A 15,021-nucleotide genomic window follows, 5' to 3' on the forward strand; every position below is an offset into this window, starting at 1 on the left:
ATATATTTTTGTACCAATCGGCGTCAACTTCCTGTTAAATGACGACTTTGTTTATTTTTAGCCAAAATTTTCAAACAAATTTCCGTCAAAGATTTCTCAGCAACCATTTATCACAGATGCTTGAAATTTTAACACACTATTTGTATAGGCATGCCATATTGTGGGATATATTTTTGACTCAATCGGACGTCAAACTTCCTGTGAAATGATGACTTTGTTTATTTTTAGCCAAAATTTTCAAACAAATTTCCGTCAAAGATTTCTCAGCAGCTATTTATCGCAGATGCTTGAAATTTCAACACAGTGTTTGTTAAGGCATGCCATATCGTGGGATATATTTTTGTACCAATCGGATGCCAACTTCCTGTTAAATGACGACTTTGCTTATTTTTTAACCAAAATTTTCAAACAAATTTTCGTCAAAGAATTCTCAGCAACTGTTTATCGCAGATGCTTGAAATTTTTACACAGTATTTGTATAGGCATGCCATATCGAGGGATATATTTTTGTACCAATCGGACGCCAACTTCCTGTTAAATGACGACTTTGCTTATTTTGCATATTCACATCAGAGCGGGGGTATCACTAGTGAGCATTGGCTCACAGATATCTTGTTTGAGGTGTTTTGAGTGTACCAAGTGCTGTGTCAAATACTTATTGTAGTACATATCAATTAGCATTCAACAGTATTATAGTTTAATAGTCTACTTGCCTTACCATAGGTAAACATGTGTGTGCCGTTTACCTAATTATCATGGGGATGGGTTGTTTAGTATTTAAAAATCTTATGTATAGTATGCGATATTGTATATGTATTTTAGACATCTGTTTTTAAACCCTTCGTGATTCATACAGGAAAAATCATCTGTCAACTAGAAGTTTTGTTAAATTAATTATTGCAGGTCCTTAACATATTTTTGTCCGAGAGGTATGAACATGTACCAACATATTTTAACTGCAAAAAATGTTCTCGGTGACAGAGACTAAATATTTTATATCAATTTTGTTTTCAGATTGATTTGTGCAATGTGGAACTGTGATTCTAAACACAGAACAGAGGATTAAATGTTTCTTCTGGCTGTGTGACACTATGCATACAGTAATGTGCACTTTCACAGAGTTCAATATATTAATGTACTTTTGTTGTCAAATAGGCCAGCTGTGATTTGCTTGCTGTGTTAGTTACCTTGGTAACTGTGATAGGCGAGTCACAAGAAACAACATACTGATATTTTATTTATTTATTTGCATAGAGTTGGTGAACCGTCCATAATTGTGTAATATACTACACACAGTATTGTAATTTAAGGAGTTTGAATAAACAAGATACATATATGTAATTTATTTATACAATAAAATTATTTTTTCTGATTTTAAGGAAATATATTTGTTGTTTGTCTATGCATATGAATAAGTATTCAAATCAGAAGAGATATTGATGGATTGTATTTGAAAACGATACTCATTCTTCATTGTTCATTTCCTCAAGGAAACTCGAGATATATTTTCAGTATCACAAATTTCTGTTGAAAACTAGTCATTTAACTAAGCAATAAAAACAGACACACATGCCATGTTATTACCCCGGTAGTTGATTCAGGCCATAGCCGTTCAGTCATACTCCTGATAATGAAATGTTAGCTTGATGCTGCAATCCAGCCATTGGTCATCAAGGCAGTCAGTTTGACTAGCACTTTCTTGCCTTTAATCTGTCCAGCAAACTTACTCATGATGCTGTCTGCTTACTTTCTGCAAGTGGTGAATAATGGCCAGTCTCAACATGAACCAAACTCAACTGCGCAGTTTTTGTTGGACTTTTTAAGAATTACAGTCATTCAAATAATGACAGCATGTGTCGTTCAATAACTTGCTGAACTGAAATGAAAAAGAAAGAAAGTTCAATACCACACACAAACGCAACTCTGCCTAGTCTTGCATATTGTGATGATAGTCTAAGATACTGATGCATACTTCAAGATGACAATCTTTCAATGTTCTGTGTTCTACATACTGATTTTGTTTCCCTGTCCCACAACCATGTCCATCACATTCATATTGTCCTCATTCTGAGTAGTGATATCTGCTCCAGATTCCAGTAACAGCTTCACAACGCTCTCATGACCCCCATAGGCTGCATACATTAAGGCTGTGTTACCCGTCTAAATAAAATCAAAATAGATCAATATCCAATTCCTGATGAGCATGTACGGTAATTTCAGTCTTAAAAGTACAAGTGTATGTGCATGTAAAAAACACCTGCCTCATCAGTGGCATTTATATCCATGCAAAGTTTAAGTAGAATTTCAACAATGCCCAGATATCCATTACAGCTTGCCATTAGCAGGGCATTTTCCCCATGACTTCCTGAGATGTTGATGTCAGCCCCTGACTTTATTAGGAACTCCACTGCTGGCTGTTGCCCATTTGCACATGCCCATAGAAGAGCTGTCATGTCATTAGTGTCCAATTTATTCACATCGCATCCTAAAAATAATACAGCATACCAGTAATTAAGCATTATAAAGTAAAATATTTTGAATGTACATATGATTATTAATATTATTAATCCCAATCTACATTACATGTAGTACAGAAATTTTCATAACAAAACATACCATCGCTAATTTCTTGTTGTAGATGTGTAAGCTCCCCTTGTGCAGCCATTTGGTGAAGAGAGATATCTGAACAAATAGATGTAAAACAGTAAAAAGAATGGAGCCATTTACTGCATATTTATATAATGTTTATATATTTCTACAAAACACTAGAATAATAAGCACGACTTACTCTTAAATAATGGAGTTGTTGTTTGCACATTTCCTCTTTGCAAATTAGTCATTACAGTTGTTGGCTAAAATAAAACTTTTGTTTGTTAATTTCATTCTATTAAATTATGAATAATGAAGAACTTAAATCATGTATGACGAGCAAAATAAGCAAATAAAATAATGAAGTGTCTGTTTGATTTTCATTTTACATATTTTAATATACATTGTATTTACATGGCCCTGAGCAGCTGAAGGTTCAGTGTGACAAAAAATATAATATCCATGCATCAGATGTCATTCCCAACACAACAATACTGAATAAAGAACATTAACATTTTTAAAAAAATCCATATCTATTTTGTCCCCAAAAGAGCATTGTAGATAAGATATGATCATACATCATACTGTTATAAATGTAAAACTCTTCTACCTACTCTGACAGGTGTTTCATGCCTTTTTAACTTTGTTGGTGAAAAACAGTCATTTCCTTGTTGTTTTCCTGCAAACAATAGGAGTAAAATCACATCAGAGGGAAGGTTTGTAAAGTTTTTATTATCAACATGCTCATATTTTCAAACACGTGTACAATATCTACATGAGTTTTCTTTCAATAATTTTACCCTCTAAAACACTGGCTACTTCCAAATCATTCAGTTCTTGGTCACTGTCACACGGGGACATGAGTCTAAGAGCCGCCGGTACACCCTGCCGTTTTCCCGAATTAGAGCCTCTGCGCTGTCTTTCTATGTTTTCATCTTCTTTACACTTAGCGGATTTTGTATCTTGCATTTTTGTAAATAACTTGATAATAACAGCCTAAACACTAAAACAGGCCAAAAATTCAAGTAGGAAGTACATTGTAGTAGACTAGTATACAAAACCGATTGTAATCCGAAATGAACGAAATTACAATTTATACGAGCATTGTCATAATATATACCATAATATTTCCAATGTTTTTACGCATATTGAATTTTAATGATATCAATTACATTGAAAATGTAATTTTTTAAACTTAATAAAAGTACTTAATCAATAAAAAGTACCTTTTTTCCCTATTTCACAAGGTCCGCGTAGCGCAGCGGATAGCGCGCTGGACTTCTAATCCAGAGGTCGCGGGTTCGAATCCCGCCGTGGATGCATTTTTTTCTTTCTTTTCTCCCAATATTGAATGGCTACTACACTGTCCGACTGTAAGAAAATAAGCAGACTACAGAAAGTGATACTGATTCGACAATACTATCGTTACCATTTTGAATAATTGCAAAAATATCTGCATCGGCCACAGTGGCGTGAACTCGCTAGCTGCCATGTGCATCGAACTTAAAAAATACTTAATTTAAAAAATGCAAACTACAAAGTGTAAATAAAAATTGTAAAATGAAATTAATCTGAAAACACGCACGCATGTAATATATCATTATGAATTATTCATTTATACTTAAATAACCTGGGTTGGGGCAATTTACCCCTAAAAGCCCGCCAGAATTTCCTGCATCCGATTATCTCGATGCGCCGAGTTGCAGCCCATCATCGAGTTTGGCGTATCCACGGGACTGCGTGTTCGTAAAGGATGTGGTGTACCATATGTAGTTTGTTGGACCTCGGGTGCCATTCTACATCGTTTCCCCATGGACAGTTCACAAGAGTCTGGAAGGAAGTGCATTAATAACCTATTGCGTTTAACTACATGGGTGATTATATAATCTCCGTAAGAAGATTCGCCATGGCGTCTATGGCCAGTCTAAATATAGCCAGTCAATTGCTGTCCATTAGTTTTCATGGCGCTTTTAAAAACCTTTTATAAAATTTAGCGCTTTGTTGCATTTAAGTCAAGGTAGCACCACCAGTACCAGTAAGAAGACCGTCAACCGATGGCAGAACCTGTAATGTTAAAGTACAAACAGACAAAATGCGTAACTTTATTAATACCCCAATACGCGTGCCATTGCGATTTTTTTACTTACTTGTCTAACGTTACCTGACTTCATCATGATACTAAACAGTTTACAGTTCATGGCCACCTCTTCACTTCGTGGGTTTAGATATCACCAACGGTGTCGTGCCCCAATGTAGCCTCTAGAACATTGGTAGTCGCGGACGCGGGAAACATCCCAACTTCAGATGAATTCATTTCATATTTGGAGGGGGTAGTAGGATAAGAGAGTTCGTTACCTTGACCACAGGGCGGCATATAACGACTTTCTAAGAGCCCCCCCCCCCCCCCCCGCCATTTCCCCGTTACGATAAAAATGTGTGATAAATGCTATTTGGTCGATGAAGTTTTGTTATGATATAATGTCATAAGGTTAAGAAACATGCTTCTCTGAAGCAGTGCAGCGATGCAGCTGGTGTATGGCTATTCGATTCACTAACACTTCCTTAAAACATAAGAAGTATCTGAAATCATATAATCTATAGCTGTACGATGGCTGATGCTTTGCTTCAGTACGTATTGAATATGTCGGTAGTTTTTCGTGTAACAGCTAGCAGTTAATATGGGTAGGGGTGATCACTAAGTATATACGTCCCTGACAAGAGCTTGGACTTTATGTAGTTGTGTCAAACAGCATTGTGATGTAGGCCTGTCTATTTCATTGCTGGAATATCAGCCATGGCTCTTTGAAATCAACTCGATTTGTCTGGCTTTTGAGCTATTATAAGACTACGCAGTCTATGCACATTTCACTCCAAACCAGCGTCATTTTTTGATGCTTGCAAGAAATGTAGAGTTACGTCCTTCCGAAAGTCCAAGATCTTGTTTAAATAATTCTATTAATTATCTCAGTATTAGATTAATTCATATTATACAAAAAATCACCATTTTTTCTTCTACCGGACATACAGAGGATGCAACTATCAGCTGATAATTCTGAAATACTCAAAATCAAAGACCTGTAATTAGCAGCTCTAAAAGAAACACATCCCATCCTCTCTAAAAGAAACACATCCCATCCTTAACTAAAATCGGCAGGAAAGTCCGAAATTTCTTCTTTGTGATATATCAAAAGTTTAACATTAATCAATTAAACTTTACAACAGTTTAACTCTGTTACTACACTGTAAAAAAATGTAACACTTGTTTGCATCTCAATCGATATTGCTGATTACTGTTAACATTAAAGTGTAATAGAACTAAGACTATGGGTATAAAGTGGTGTTATTCACAAAAAATAACAAAACGTTACTAAATTTTTAGTCTTTATGCCAACACATTACATGAACACTTCACGCGGCTTATGTATTTTTCTGCAGTGTCGCTACCTTTATATCCGCACGAATCAACAAAAAAAAAACATTTTATAGTTAAAACAACACTAACTGATATAAATATATCCAAATCAAGCAGAACATTTCCATTCAACCCGACTCAACAACAAAAAGGCGAATCAAGCATCGCAAGAACACCAACGAAGAGATGCCATGAAATAAAATTCTACGATTGATTCACACGGTTTTAAGACTTTTCGACTGACAATGTCTCACTATTGATTATCAGTACGTATATCATTTATATGTGAATGTTGAAGTCATCATAATGTAAAAATCATAGAAGGTAAAAAGTTACATAAAATGATTAAAAACACATGATAAACTGGTGCCACTCGATAACTTAGAACCATTTAACAAGACAATGGACTTTGATCTATTTCTTGCATCAAAACAAGTTTAATATGACGCTGGTTTCGAGTGAGATATGGATAGATTTTATAGTCTTAGCTTAAAAGTCATTTCCAAATCTTGTTGATTTCGACGAACCATGACTGAGTGGCCAACAATTATGAAATAGACAGGCCTATTTCACATTGCTGTTTGACACAACTATCCAAAGTCCAAGCTCTTGTTAAAATGGTTCTAATTAAGCCGAAAAACGGCCTTATTCAACGCTCCCATACAAGGCAGAACGACCTAGATAAATATTGATACTATTAACAAAATTTAGTTTATTTGACCATCAAATAAAATCAATCTAACAGATAGATCAGAATGTTGGTCCCTCAAGAAGCATTTTAGAGGATTCAAAAATTTCTGATTAACCCATCTAACTTTTTTGAAAATTATAGATCATCTGTATTAAGTATTAAATGTTATTTTACCCGCATTGCGTATTTCGTGATACAATGTATATCGTTCTTAAATTGTTGATTAGCGTTTTCTTTTACCATTACTGATTAATTTGTCTAATCACACCAGTTTTCATCAGTTATATAGGAGTTTGCACGAGAAATGTTTTTGTATGTGAATTGGTGTTAAAATGTTAAAAGTGTTAATTTATCATGAAAAGCGAATCAATGAGAAAATGAGAAGAGAAGAAAATGATAACATTGGACAACTCTTTCTCTCTCTCTCTCTCTCATTGAATTGAACATATTTTATTGTATACAGCATATAAAAAAAGGATTAGAAACACAGGCACGTAGCATCAGGGGGGGGGGGGGGCAGGCCCCCCACTTTTATTCGCAGCAACAAATTTTTTAAAATTTACATATAAAAAATAACATTTCAGGGAGTTGGCCCCCCCCCCCCACACTTTTTTGGGAGTATGTAAAAAATTTATATGAAAATAAGGAAATGAGGAGTGAAATTGAAGTTATAAAGTACGTCAGCCCCCCCCCCCCCCCCCCCCCCCATGGATTAGGATTTTGAAGATTTTTGGAATCTTAAAATTTTCCTTTTGTTTTTGTTTTTTTTTTTTGCTTGTTAAGATTTTTTGGATGGGTCTGGCCCCCCCACTTTCAAAAACGATGCTACGTGCCTGAAACAAGTTCAAACAACTTATGAGTTCTTCTCCTTAAATTGTAAATAAAAATGTAAGCAGAACATGTAATATCTCTCTCTCTCTCTTTCTCTCTCGTGTTAAAGTAATATTTAGTTATGAGTCGATGACGGGATGACTCCACAAATACATTATTCAGGTAAATTCGAAAAGGATGTCTATGAGTATGAAAATGTGGAGGGTATGACCGCGAAAAACAATTTCTGTTTTTATTAATACCAGCGTTTGTCATGAAGGTGAAAGTTTGCTTTTTGTCAATGTTAATTAAACCATTACTTGACTTGTACTTATATTGATGGTATGAGAGAATACACATCAGGCAACACAATTCAGAGGCAGCATACCAGAACAAACATCGGTGTATTGATTACAAGTTGTGTTTAATTGGAAAATGACGAACGAGAAAACCATCAATAGTTCTGGCTGTTCAAATTTCAATGAATCCATCTCCAGTTAACTGTTCTTAGTACAACAAATCGAATGTCGTCCATATATATACATGTGTCAGGGAACAGTTAGCTGAAAAAAGAGATTTGATTCACAGTGAGGAATGTCATCGCCAGTTTTTCATTCCTTGGTTTGCCTAATAGTTTTGGGACACATACAAAACGGTACGTATGGTGTGTCTATAACTATAATAGTTTTTGTTTAATAACGCAATATAGATAATTTCCTATTTATGGACGACTATGATGTTTTTCTTTCAGAGATTTTCATTGTAACAGCAAATATAACAACAGAAAATGATGAGCTAACAAACCAAGAATCTACTGTACCGATCATCAGTCCACGATCTGAACCATGGATAACATATACAACTTCGTCTCCAGTAACAAACACGGAAGGATCATTTTCCTCGGACGCAACGACTGAAAGCAAAACGTCTCCTGAGACTGAACCCGAAGTTACATCATCTCCAGAGACCGAACCCGAAGTTACATCATCTCCAGAGACTGAATCAGAAGTAACATCTCCTGAGACTGAACCACAAGTAACATCATCTCCCGAGACTGAACCAGAGTTTACCGCGTCAACTGAGACTGAACCAGAAGTAACATCATCCCCAGAGACTAAATCCGAAGTTACATCCCCTGAGAGTGAACCAGAAGTAAGATCATCTCCGGAGACTGAACCAGAAGTTACCTCGTCACCTGAGATTGAACCAGAAGTAACATCGTCTCTCGAATCTGAACCAGAAGTTACCTCGTCACCTGAGACTGAACCAGAAGTAACATCGTCTCCAGAGACTGAACCCGAAATAACATCGTCTCCTGAGATTGAACCAGAGGTTACCGCGTCACATGAGACTGAACCAGAAGTAACATCGTCTCCAGAGACTGAACCCGAAATAACATCATCTCCTGAGATTGAACCAGAGGTTACCGCGTCACATGAGACTATACCAGAAGTAACATCGTCTCCAGAGACTGAACCCGAAATAACATCATCTCCTGAGACTGAACCAGAAGTTACATCCTCTCCAGAGACTGAACCAGAAGTTACATTGTCTCCAGAGTCTGAACCAGAAGTAACATCTCCTGAGACTAAACCCGAAGTTACATCAATCCCTGAGACTGAACCAGAAGTTACATCCTCTCCAGAGACTGAACCAGAAGTTACATTGTTTCCAGAGTCTGAACCAGAAGTAACATCTCCTGAGACTGAACCCGAAGTAACATCAATCCCTGAGACTGAATTCGAACCAGAAGTTACATCGCCTCCAGAGACTCAACCAGAAGTTACATCGTCTCCTGAGACTGAGCCCGAAGTAACATCATCTCCAGAGACTGAACCAGAAGGTACATTGTCTCCCGAGTCTGAACCAGAAGTAACGTCTCCTGAGTCTGAACCAGAAGTTACATCGTCACCCGAGTCTGAACCAGAAGTTACATCATCTCCAGAGACAGAACCAGAAGTTACATCGTCACCCGAATCGGAAATCTTGTTTGCAGAGCCTGCTGAATCTGAACCTGAATCAGAAATCAATTCAAATTTAGAAATCACTTCGGAACCGGAATCGATGGCTGCAGAACCCGAAATTCGTCCATCACCTTTGGAAATAATTTTGCCACCATTTGCCCTGATTTTTGTGATTGGAATAGGTCTGTTACTTAAAGCGCTTGTAAATTTGAATTAAGCGTAACAAACTCTATTAAGGCCGATAGATATAGGCAACGTCTTATCCTTGCTTAGAACGAAAAAGAAACTGTTTATAAAGATCTTAAGTCGGATAAAAAAATTATGTTGCCAAAAATAGAATTGAAAACCAATCTTTAAAGACTCACATCTCCTTGTCAATTACAGATGTAGTATCTTCAGCGTTCTCTACTGCACTAAACCATTCAAGTTACAACTATTCTCATTCGTCCTTTTAAGCACAATTCACATGCTTCATTCACCCACACTCTTCAATTCAATTTTCAGGCAAAATATGCTCTAAATGTACCTTAATTAAATTTCATATTTTTTATTCCACAGCTGGATTGGTCCTTCTACTCAATTCTCACTGTAAACGCATTATGCTGCTGTTTAACTTTAAAAGGCGACCAACTTGCAAAGAAGAGAAAACAAGCTCAACTGTAAAGCTTTTCGATATAGACAACGAGCCGTCTCCAGAATACACCGAGTTTGACAACTTCTACAGTGCTTTCGACAAAGAAGTTATCGAAAGTCTGAGTACAGCGCATAACCGCCCTCTGGATTTGTTCATCATTGCTCTACCAGCAATAACGTCTCTGGCACTTTGCCCTTTGACCTTATATCTCTACGTTCCATTGGTGAACTTTTTATGGCCACCGGAAGAATTTGCTGCAGCCCCGGACATCAATGACGCCGTCGCATGCTTTCTCGCTCCCGCCGGTTTGGTGTATGCAACCTCTTTTGGTTTTGCTTTTCAGCAAGCGTTGTCAAAACAGCATCACATTCTAGAAAAAGTGACAAGTGAAATTAGCATGGTGGATCAAATTGCTACGTTTTCGACAAAGATGACTCTTTCTTGCTCGTCCATCCGCCGGCACATTTACAAAGCAGTGAAAGCAGAAGCAATTTTCATGATCCTGCAACTGTTAGATCGTGAGCCATCTTCGTACAAAAATAAACCTACGGAGGATATAAAGGGTAAGAAAGCATCATCCGAATACAAGCAACAGACAAGTCATACTTTAAGTCTAATACTTAACTAGTAGTACAAGAACGCCATTCAATCTTCACATTAAGATATACCCGTAAGTAATTACTGTAAAAAATGTACCTGTAATGAAAATCACCAGTCTCACTTTTGTCTTAGGATTACTATAATATAGTATTGAGATTCATTTTCTATTTTCCAACATTTGCTGTAGTTAAGATCTGGAGTATAGTGGACCTCCTCAGACAAGTGGACACTGGAGCCAAGCAACACGTGAACAGGGTGTTGTGTGACAAGATCCTGTCCCACATTATGAAGCTGAACAGCATCTGTTCAGATAGGATCGGCGTCTTACACACAAAAATACACCCAGTAAAGTAAGTTGGTAGTAATATGCGCCAAGGTGTTATATAAGTAATGGCTTCTCTCAAACAATTATGATTTGCAAATATTTACATTTTCCAGTGTATTTATCTGTGGTAACACTATAAATAAATTATGTAATGTGTGGTCCAATACATTTCATCTATAACTATTTTAATATTTAATCGTACAAGTGCTAAAAATTATATAAATGTAAGTAATAACCTTTCAATCTTTGAATATTATGATGCAATCAAATATGGTCGGGCGTGATCAAATATATCATTATGGCCTTTGGGCTTTATTGGATTTGATCACGCCCGATATTTGATCACCTCATTAAACTCCTTATAATTGGTATTACCTGTGTCTTCAAAAGAATAAAACTTAATATATATTCAATTTTACAACCAGGGTTAAGCCGCTCTTCATACCCCTAACTTAAGATCTATATACGGTTATTTCAAGCAATATGAGCTGTATCTTTTAGAATTTTATGTTGCTGCAAAAACCTGCTAGTATGATAAGTCTGCATGTAAATTAAACTCTTATGATAAAAAGGTTTGAAAGAATCATTAATTTTCGTCAGAAGAAAGATTTCTCTTCTAAGGAATATATAGCAGATCAATTTTTGTACAGGACGACAATGATTCAATTTTGCTTCATTTAAGGCTTCTTTACGGCTTTTCCAATAAAAATATGGCTAACAAAATTTAAAAAACCATGATATTTTTGTCGATTTAGTAGAAAATTACACTTTTCGTAAAAAGAAAAATTGCAGCTCATATTGCTTTCAATAATATTGGTCGTTGTTACGGACTCGGGAGAGCTGAGCACTAAAAACGGGCTTAGTCTATGTGATTGCAACCAATATACATGTATAGTATAGTACCAGTGGTACTGTAGGAAGACATCAAAAAGTTTTTTACGGGAATTTCCTACTTATTGGCAAAACAATAATTCAATCTATGTAAAAGTTTATAGCGTGTACTACGAGCATTCATCCCAATATGTTCTTCCAGGTGGCTATTCCTTGAATCACTAGGTTTCTTCTCTTTCATCGGTATTTTGTTGCTGCGGGCCTACTCTTACCGGATGGAACTGGTCATGTGCATCATCACCGTCTTCTCCATCAGCATGCTGTGTTACGTTGTGTCTGACCTGGACTCCCCTTTCAGTGGATTCTTTAGGGTGGATCTATCCGTACTCTCGTTTGTTCTCCAAAAGCTCGAGAGTATGTACCTGGAATCACTAATGGAAGAGGTGGAAAGTACTCTGTCTGGAGGGATTGTAAAGGTGACAGAGATTCCCTCAGAGAAACCCGGGATTAAAAAAATGAATGATATGAAGAGAAAGGTCTGGTACAAAGAAAAAAGCTTCGTTTGACTTTTCCATCTGTCATCTACTTTGTAGAATATGATTCTTTTTTTATGGTATACCTTTATTGAATACGCTAGTACGTCGTCATTTGGCCAAGAGAAACGAAATATCATGAGTAATATGATATCGAAGTTTTCCCTACTTTACCAAAAAAAAAATCGGGCTAAAGGTACCTTAAGCAGGTTTAGTAAAATTTGAACTTACTGCATGGTTGGGTGTATAAATATTCACAATTAAGACTAAGTTGTCGTTTATTTGGTGTACTTACATTCACCTAGTAAATTCAAAATTCAATATCTATCAAAAGTAGGTACTAAAACACAATTTAAGTACAGGACGCCTGATATTGTTCCGTGAGACGATAGTATCACTAATGACTTATAGAATGGAGTAAAACCTTCCGCTCTCGTCAATGCCAGTGATGTACATTTGTTTTGACGTACTACCGTATTTGAGAATCAATTGACACATTCATACATACTGGAATCTATGATAACCTTAGATATTGTGGTAAGATGTATCCATCTGTCTCCAAGCTTGGAGTTATTTTATTGCTTGAATCAATCATGCTACAGGTACTGACGGTTTATATAATGGATTCCAGTAAGAAATTGACGTTTATCACTTGTTAATTGCCAACAAACTGTAATCAATAACATGTGTACATTTGTTGATTCCTTTTACTTGTTTGTTGATTTATGATAATATATCATAGACTTAATTGTGTTAAATTTTCTCTTAGTTACTGAATGCGGTCTTTTAAATTTATTGCATGAATTTTTCTATAAACCAAGAAATAAAACCCTCCAAAACAACAACAAAAAATAACCAAACAAACAAACAAAAACTCCAAAACAAACCGCCAGTTTGACAAATTAGCGATTTATAAATTTAATATTCCACCTTTCAAGCAACTTTTATAATAATCATACTCATTTTTCTTTTAAAAGTGCGCACGTAACAATACCATACTGTTTGGAGGCAATACTGTTCAGGCGTGGAAAATGTTTGCGAATGACAAATCATCAGATTATTATGCAATCGTTTATGAGGATTAATTTCATTTGAGGTTGATTAAAATTATTTTAGAACTCTTCCTCGTCAGCCATCTTCTTGTCATTGGTTCATGTGCAGACTTCCACTGCTATATTTTAAGTTTTTGTTTCCACTTGCAAGTTTCCTCGGTGAAATTCCAATGACATCCTCACAACATTACTGGTCCCGAGTCCAATCTGCCACTTAGGACCCCTGGCGTTGCGAGGATATTCCCATGAAGGCTGTCATTAACACCTAGCTTTACATACATTTAAAGCAATATATATGAGCTGCAATTTTTATGCTGAAATTTCTTTGGAAGAAGATGTTATTTAAGAAATGAACTCAATGTCTACCCAAGTTATACGAGTATAACCTGGGTTGGGGCAATTTACGCTTTATAATCCGCGAAGCGGATTATAAAAAAAGCGTAAATTGCTCCAACCCAGGTTATACTCGTATAACTTGGGTAGATATTGAGTTCATTCCTTATAATTTAATTTTCTGTAATTTGCTGTACAAATTGAGTCCGTTTACTTTTAGAAATGATATTAATCTGTTCAAAATTCAAACGTAACGTCAAGCGGATTAGTACGTTTTTGACGTTAGTGCATTGTGACGTGTCTTGTGACGTGCAAACCAGGTTATACAAATTTAACTAAATTTTTCTATCCAATCAAATGCCGCGTTACAACCAGAATTAAATTATTTTCTACTAAAATGACAAAAAATATCATGGTTTCAAACTTTCTGTTAGCTCTGTTTTGTGGGAAAAGCCATTAAGAAGCCTCAATTGGGGCAAAATTATTGTCGTCCTGTATGAAAATTGCTCTGCTATATATTCCTTATAAGTGAAATCTCTCTCCTGACAAAAACTAATGATTTTTTCAAATCTTATTTATCATAAAAGTTTAAGTTACAAGCAGACTTATCATACTAGCAGGCTTTTGCAGCAAAATAAAATTCTAAAAAATACATGTATCTCATATTGCTTTATCTCGATCATTCTTTACGCGCATATTTCGAGCAGACTTCGATATTATCTTCATGATTCTTTTTTAATTGCGTGTTTGTTATTTGTACTCTTTACCAAGTTACGGATTAGTAATCTTGGAAGGCCAGATCGGATGTCATTTTGTTTTCGCATGTAATACAAGAGTTCAATAATGTCAAAATTTGGAATGGCGCCTGAACTTTCTCAGTAAACTAAGTAAAATTTTAAATCAGGCGTAACCAAGGCCAAAATAACAAGCTAGTGGCCGATAACAAAGTACTTTGAATGCGGCCTACTGGTACTTGTTCAAGGCCATGCTTCCGACTACTTGGAATAATCCCTGACGTAACGCCCACTAGCAAGAGTTCATTCTGAAATCCCGTCGGCTCCCAGACTTGTTTGTGAATACACCGCACAACGGTTCCTCATGTCACAGGTGATTGTTGACCTTGCTCCGCCCGTGTTGCTTGTAACAAGAATATATTAAATTTACAGGATGAATCTAATTAATTTCACGACTCGCTCTCCTATACGGTTTCCCCTATACCTTCAAGGCGTAACATATATATTTAATAC

General features: G+C 36.1%; 2 protein-coding genes, 1 long non-coding RNA gene and 1 other non-coding gene across 4 annotated transcripts; 2 read left to right on the forward strand and 2 right to left on the reverse strand.

Moving 5' to 3' along the window:
* Window positions 1-930: 930 nt before the first annotated feature.
* Window positions 931-3,721, reverse strand: LOC105317814 (ankyrin repeat family A protein 2). The gene is made up of 7 exons (XM_034468168.2): window positions 3,390-3,721; window positions 3,204-3,268; window positions 2,789-2,852; window positions 2,617-2,682; window positions 2,262-2,485; window positions 2,013-2,160; window positions 931-1,876 (listed from the first exon to the last, which is right to left on the reverse strand). Exons 1-7 carry the CDS (start codon window positions 3,556-3,558, stop codon window positions 1,833-1,835), a joined length of 780 nt encoding a protein of 259 aa, XP_034324059.1. The 5' UTR covers window positions 3,559-3,721; the 3' UTR covers window positions 931-1,832.
* Window positions 3,722-3,814: 93 nt separating this feature from the next.
* LOC136276063 (uncharacterized) lies at window positions 3,815-5,000 on the reverse strand. Its single transcript, XR_010714535.1, has 3 exons — window positions 4,737-5,000; window positions 4,239-4,419; window positions 3,815-3,960 (listed from the first exon to the last, which is right to left on the reverse strand). It is a non-coding gene; the product is annotated as an uncharacterized lncRNA (long non-coding RNA).
* Window positions 3,837-3,909, forward strand: Trnar-ucu (transfer RNA arginine (anticodon UCU)). The gene has a single exon. It is a non-coding gene; the product is annotated as a tRNA-Arg (tRNA).
* A 2,719-nt stretch (window positions 5,001-7,719) lies between the features above and the next one.
* On the forward strand, window positions 7,720-12,830 carry LOC105317818 (mucin-17). Its single transcript, XM_011414568.4, has 5 exons — window positions 7,720-8,157; window positions 8,254-9,648; window positions 10,025-10,663; window positions 10,888-11,050; window positions 12,059-12,830. Exons 1-5 carry the CDS (start codon window positions 8,097-8,099, stop codon window positions 12,420-12,422), a joined length of 2,622 nt encoding a protein of 873 aa, XP_011412870.3. The 5' UTR covers window positions 7,720-8,096; the 3' UTR covers window positions 12,423-12,830.
* Window positions 12,831-15,021: the final 2,191 nt, after the last annotated feature.

This window comes from Magallana gigas, chromosome 6 (assembly GCF_963853765.1).
Source record: "Magallana gigas chromosome 6, xbMagGiga1.1, whole genome shotgun sequence".
NCBI classification, from domain to species: Eukaryota; Metazoa; Mollusca; class Bivalvia; order Ostreida; family Ostreidae; genus Magallana; species Magallana gigas.

Excerpts from the sequence above, each read along its gene's own strand:
- LOC105317814 (XM_034468168.2), bottom strand. The coding sequence starts at position 3,558 with ATGCAAGATACAAAATCCGCTAAGTGTAAAGAAGATGAAAACATAGAA. Across the intron at positions 3,269-3,389 it reads AGTAGCCAGTGTTTTAGAGG|GAAAACAACAAGGAAATGAC; the intron begins GTAAAATTATTG and ends TATTGTTTGCAG. Across the intron at positions 2,486-2,616 it reads ACAACAAGAAATTAGCGATG|GATGCGATGTGAATAAATTG; the intron begins GTATGTTTTGTT and ends TATTATTTTTAG.
- LOC105317818 (XM_011414568.4), top strand. The coding sequence starts at position 8,097 with ATGTCATCGCCAGTTTTTCATTCCTTGGTTTGCCTAATAGTTTTGGGA. Across the intron at positions 9,649-10,024 it reads GATTTTTGTGATTGGAATAG|CTGGATTGGTCCTTCTACTC; the intron begins GTCTGTTACTTA and ends TTTATTCCACAG. Across the intron at positions 10,664-10,887 it reads ACCTACGGAGGATATAAAGG|TTAAGATCTGGAGTATAGTG; the intron begins GTAAGAAAGCAT and ends CATTTGCTGTAG.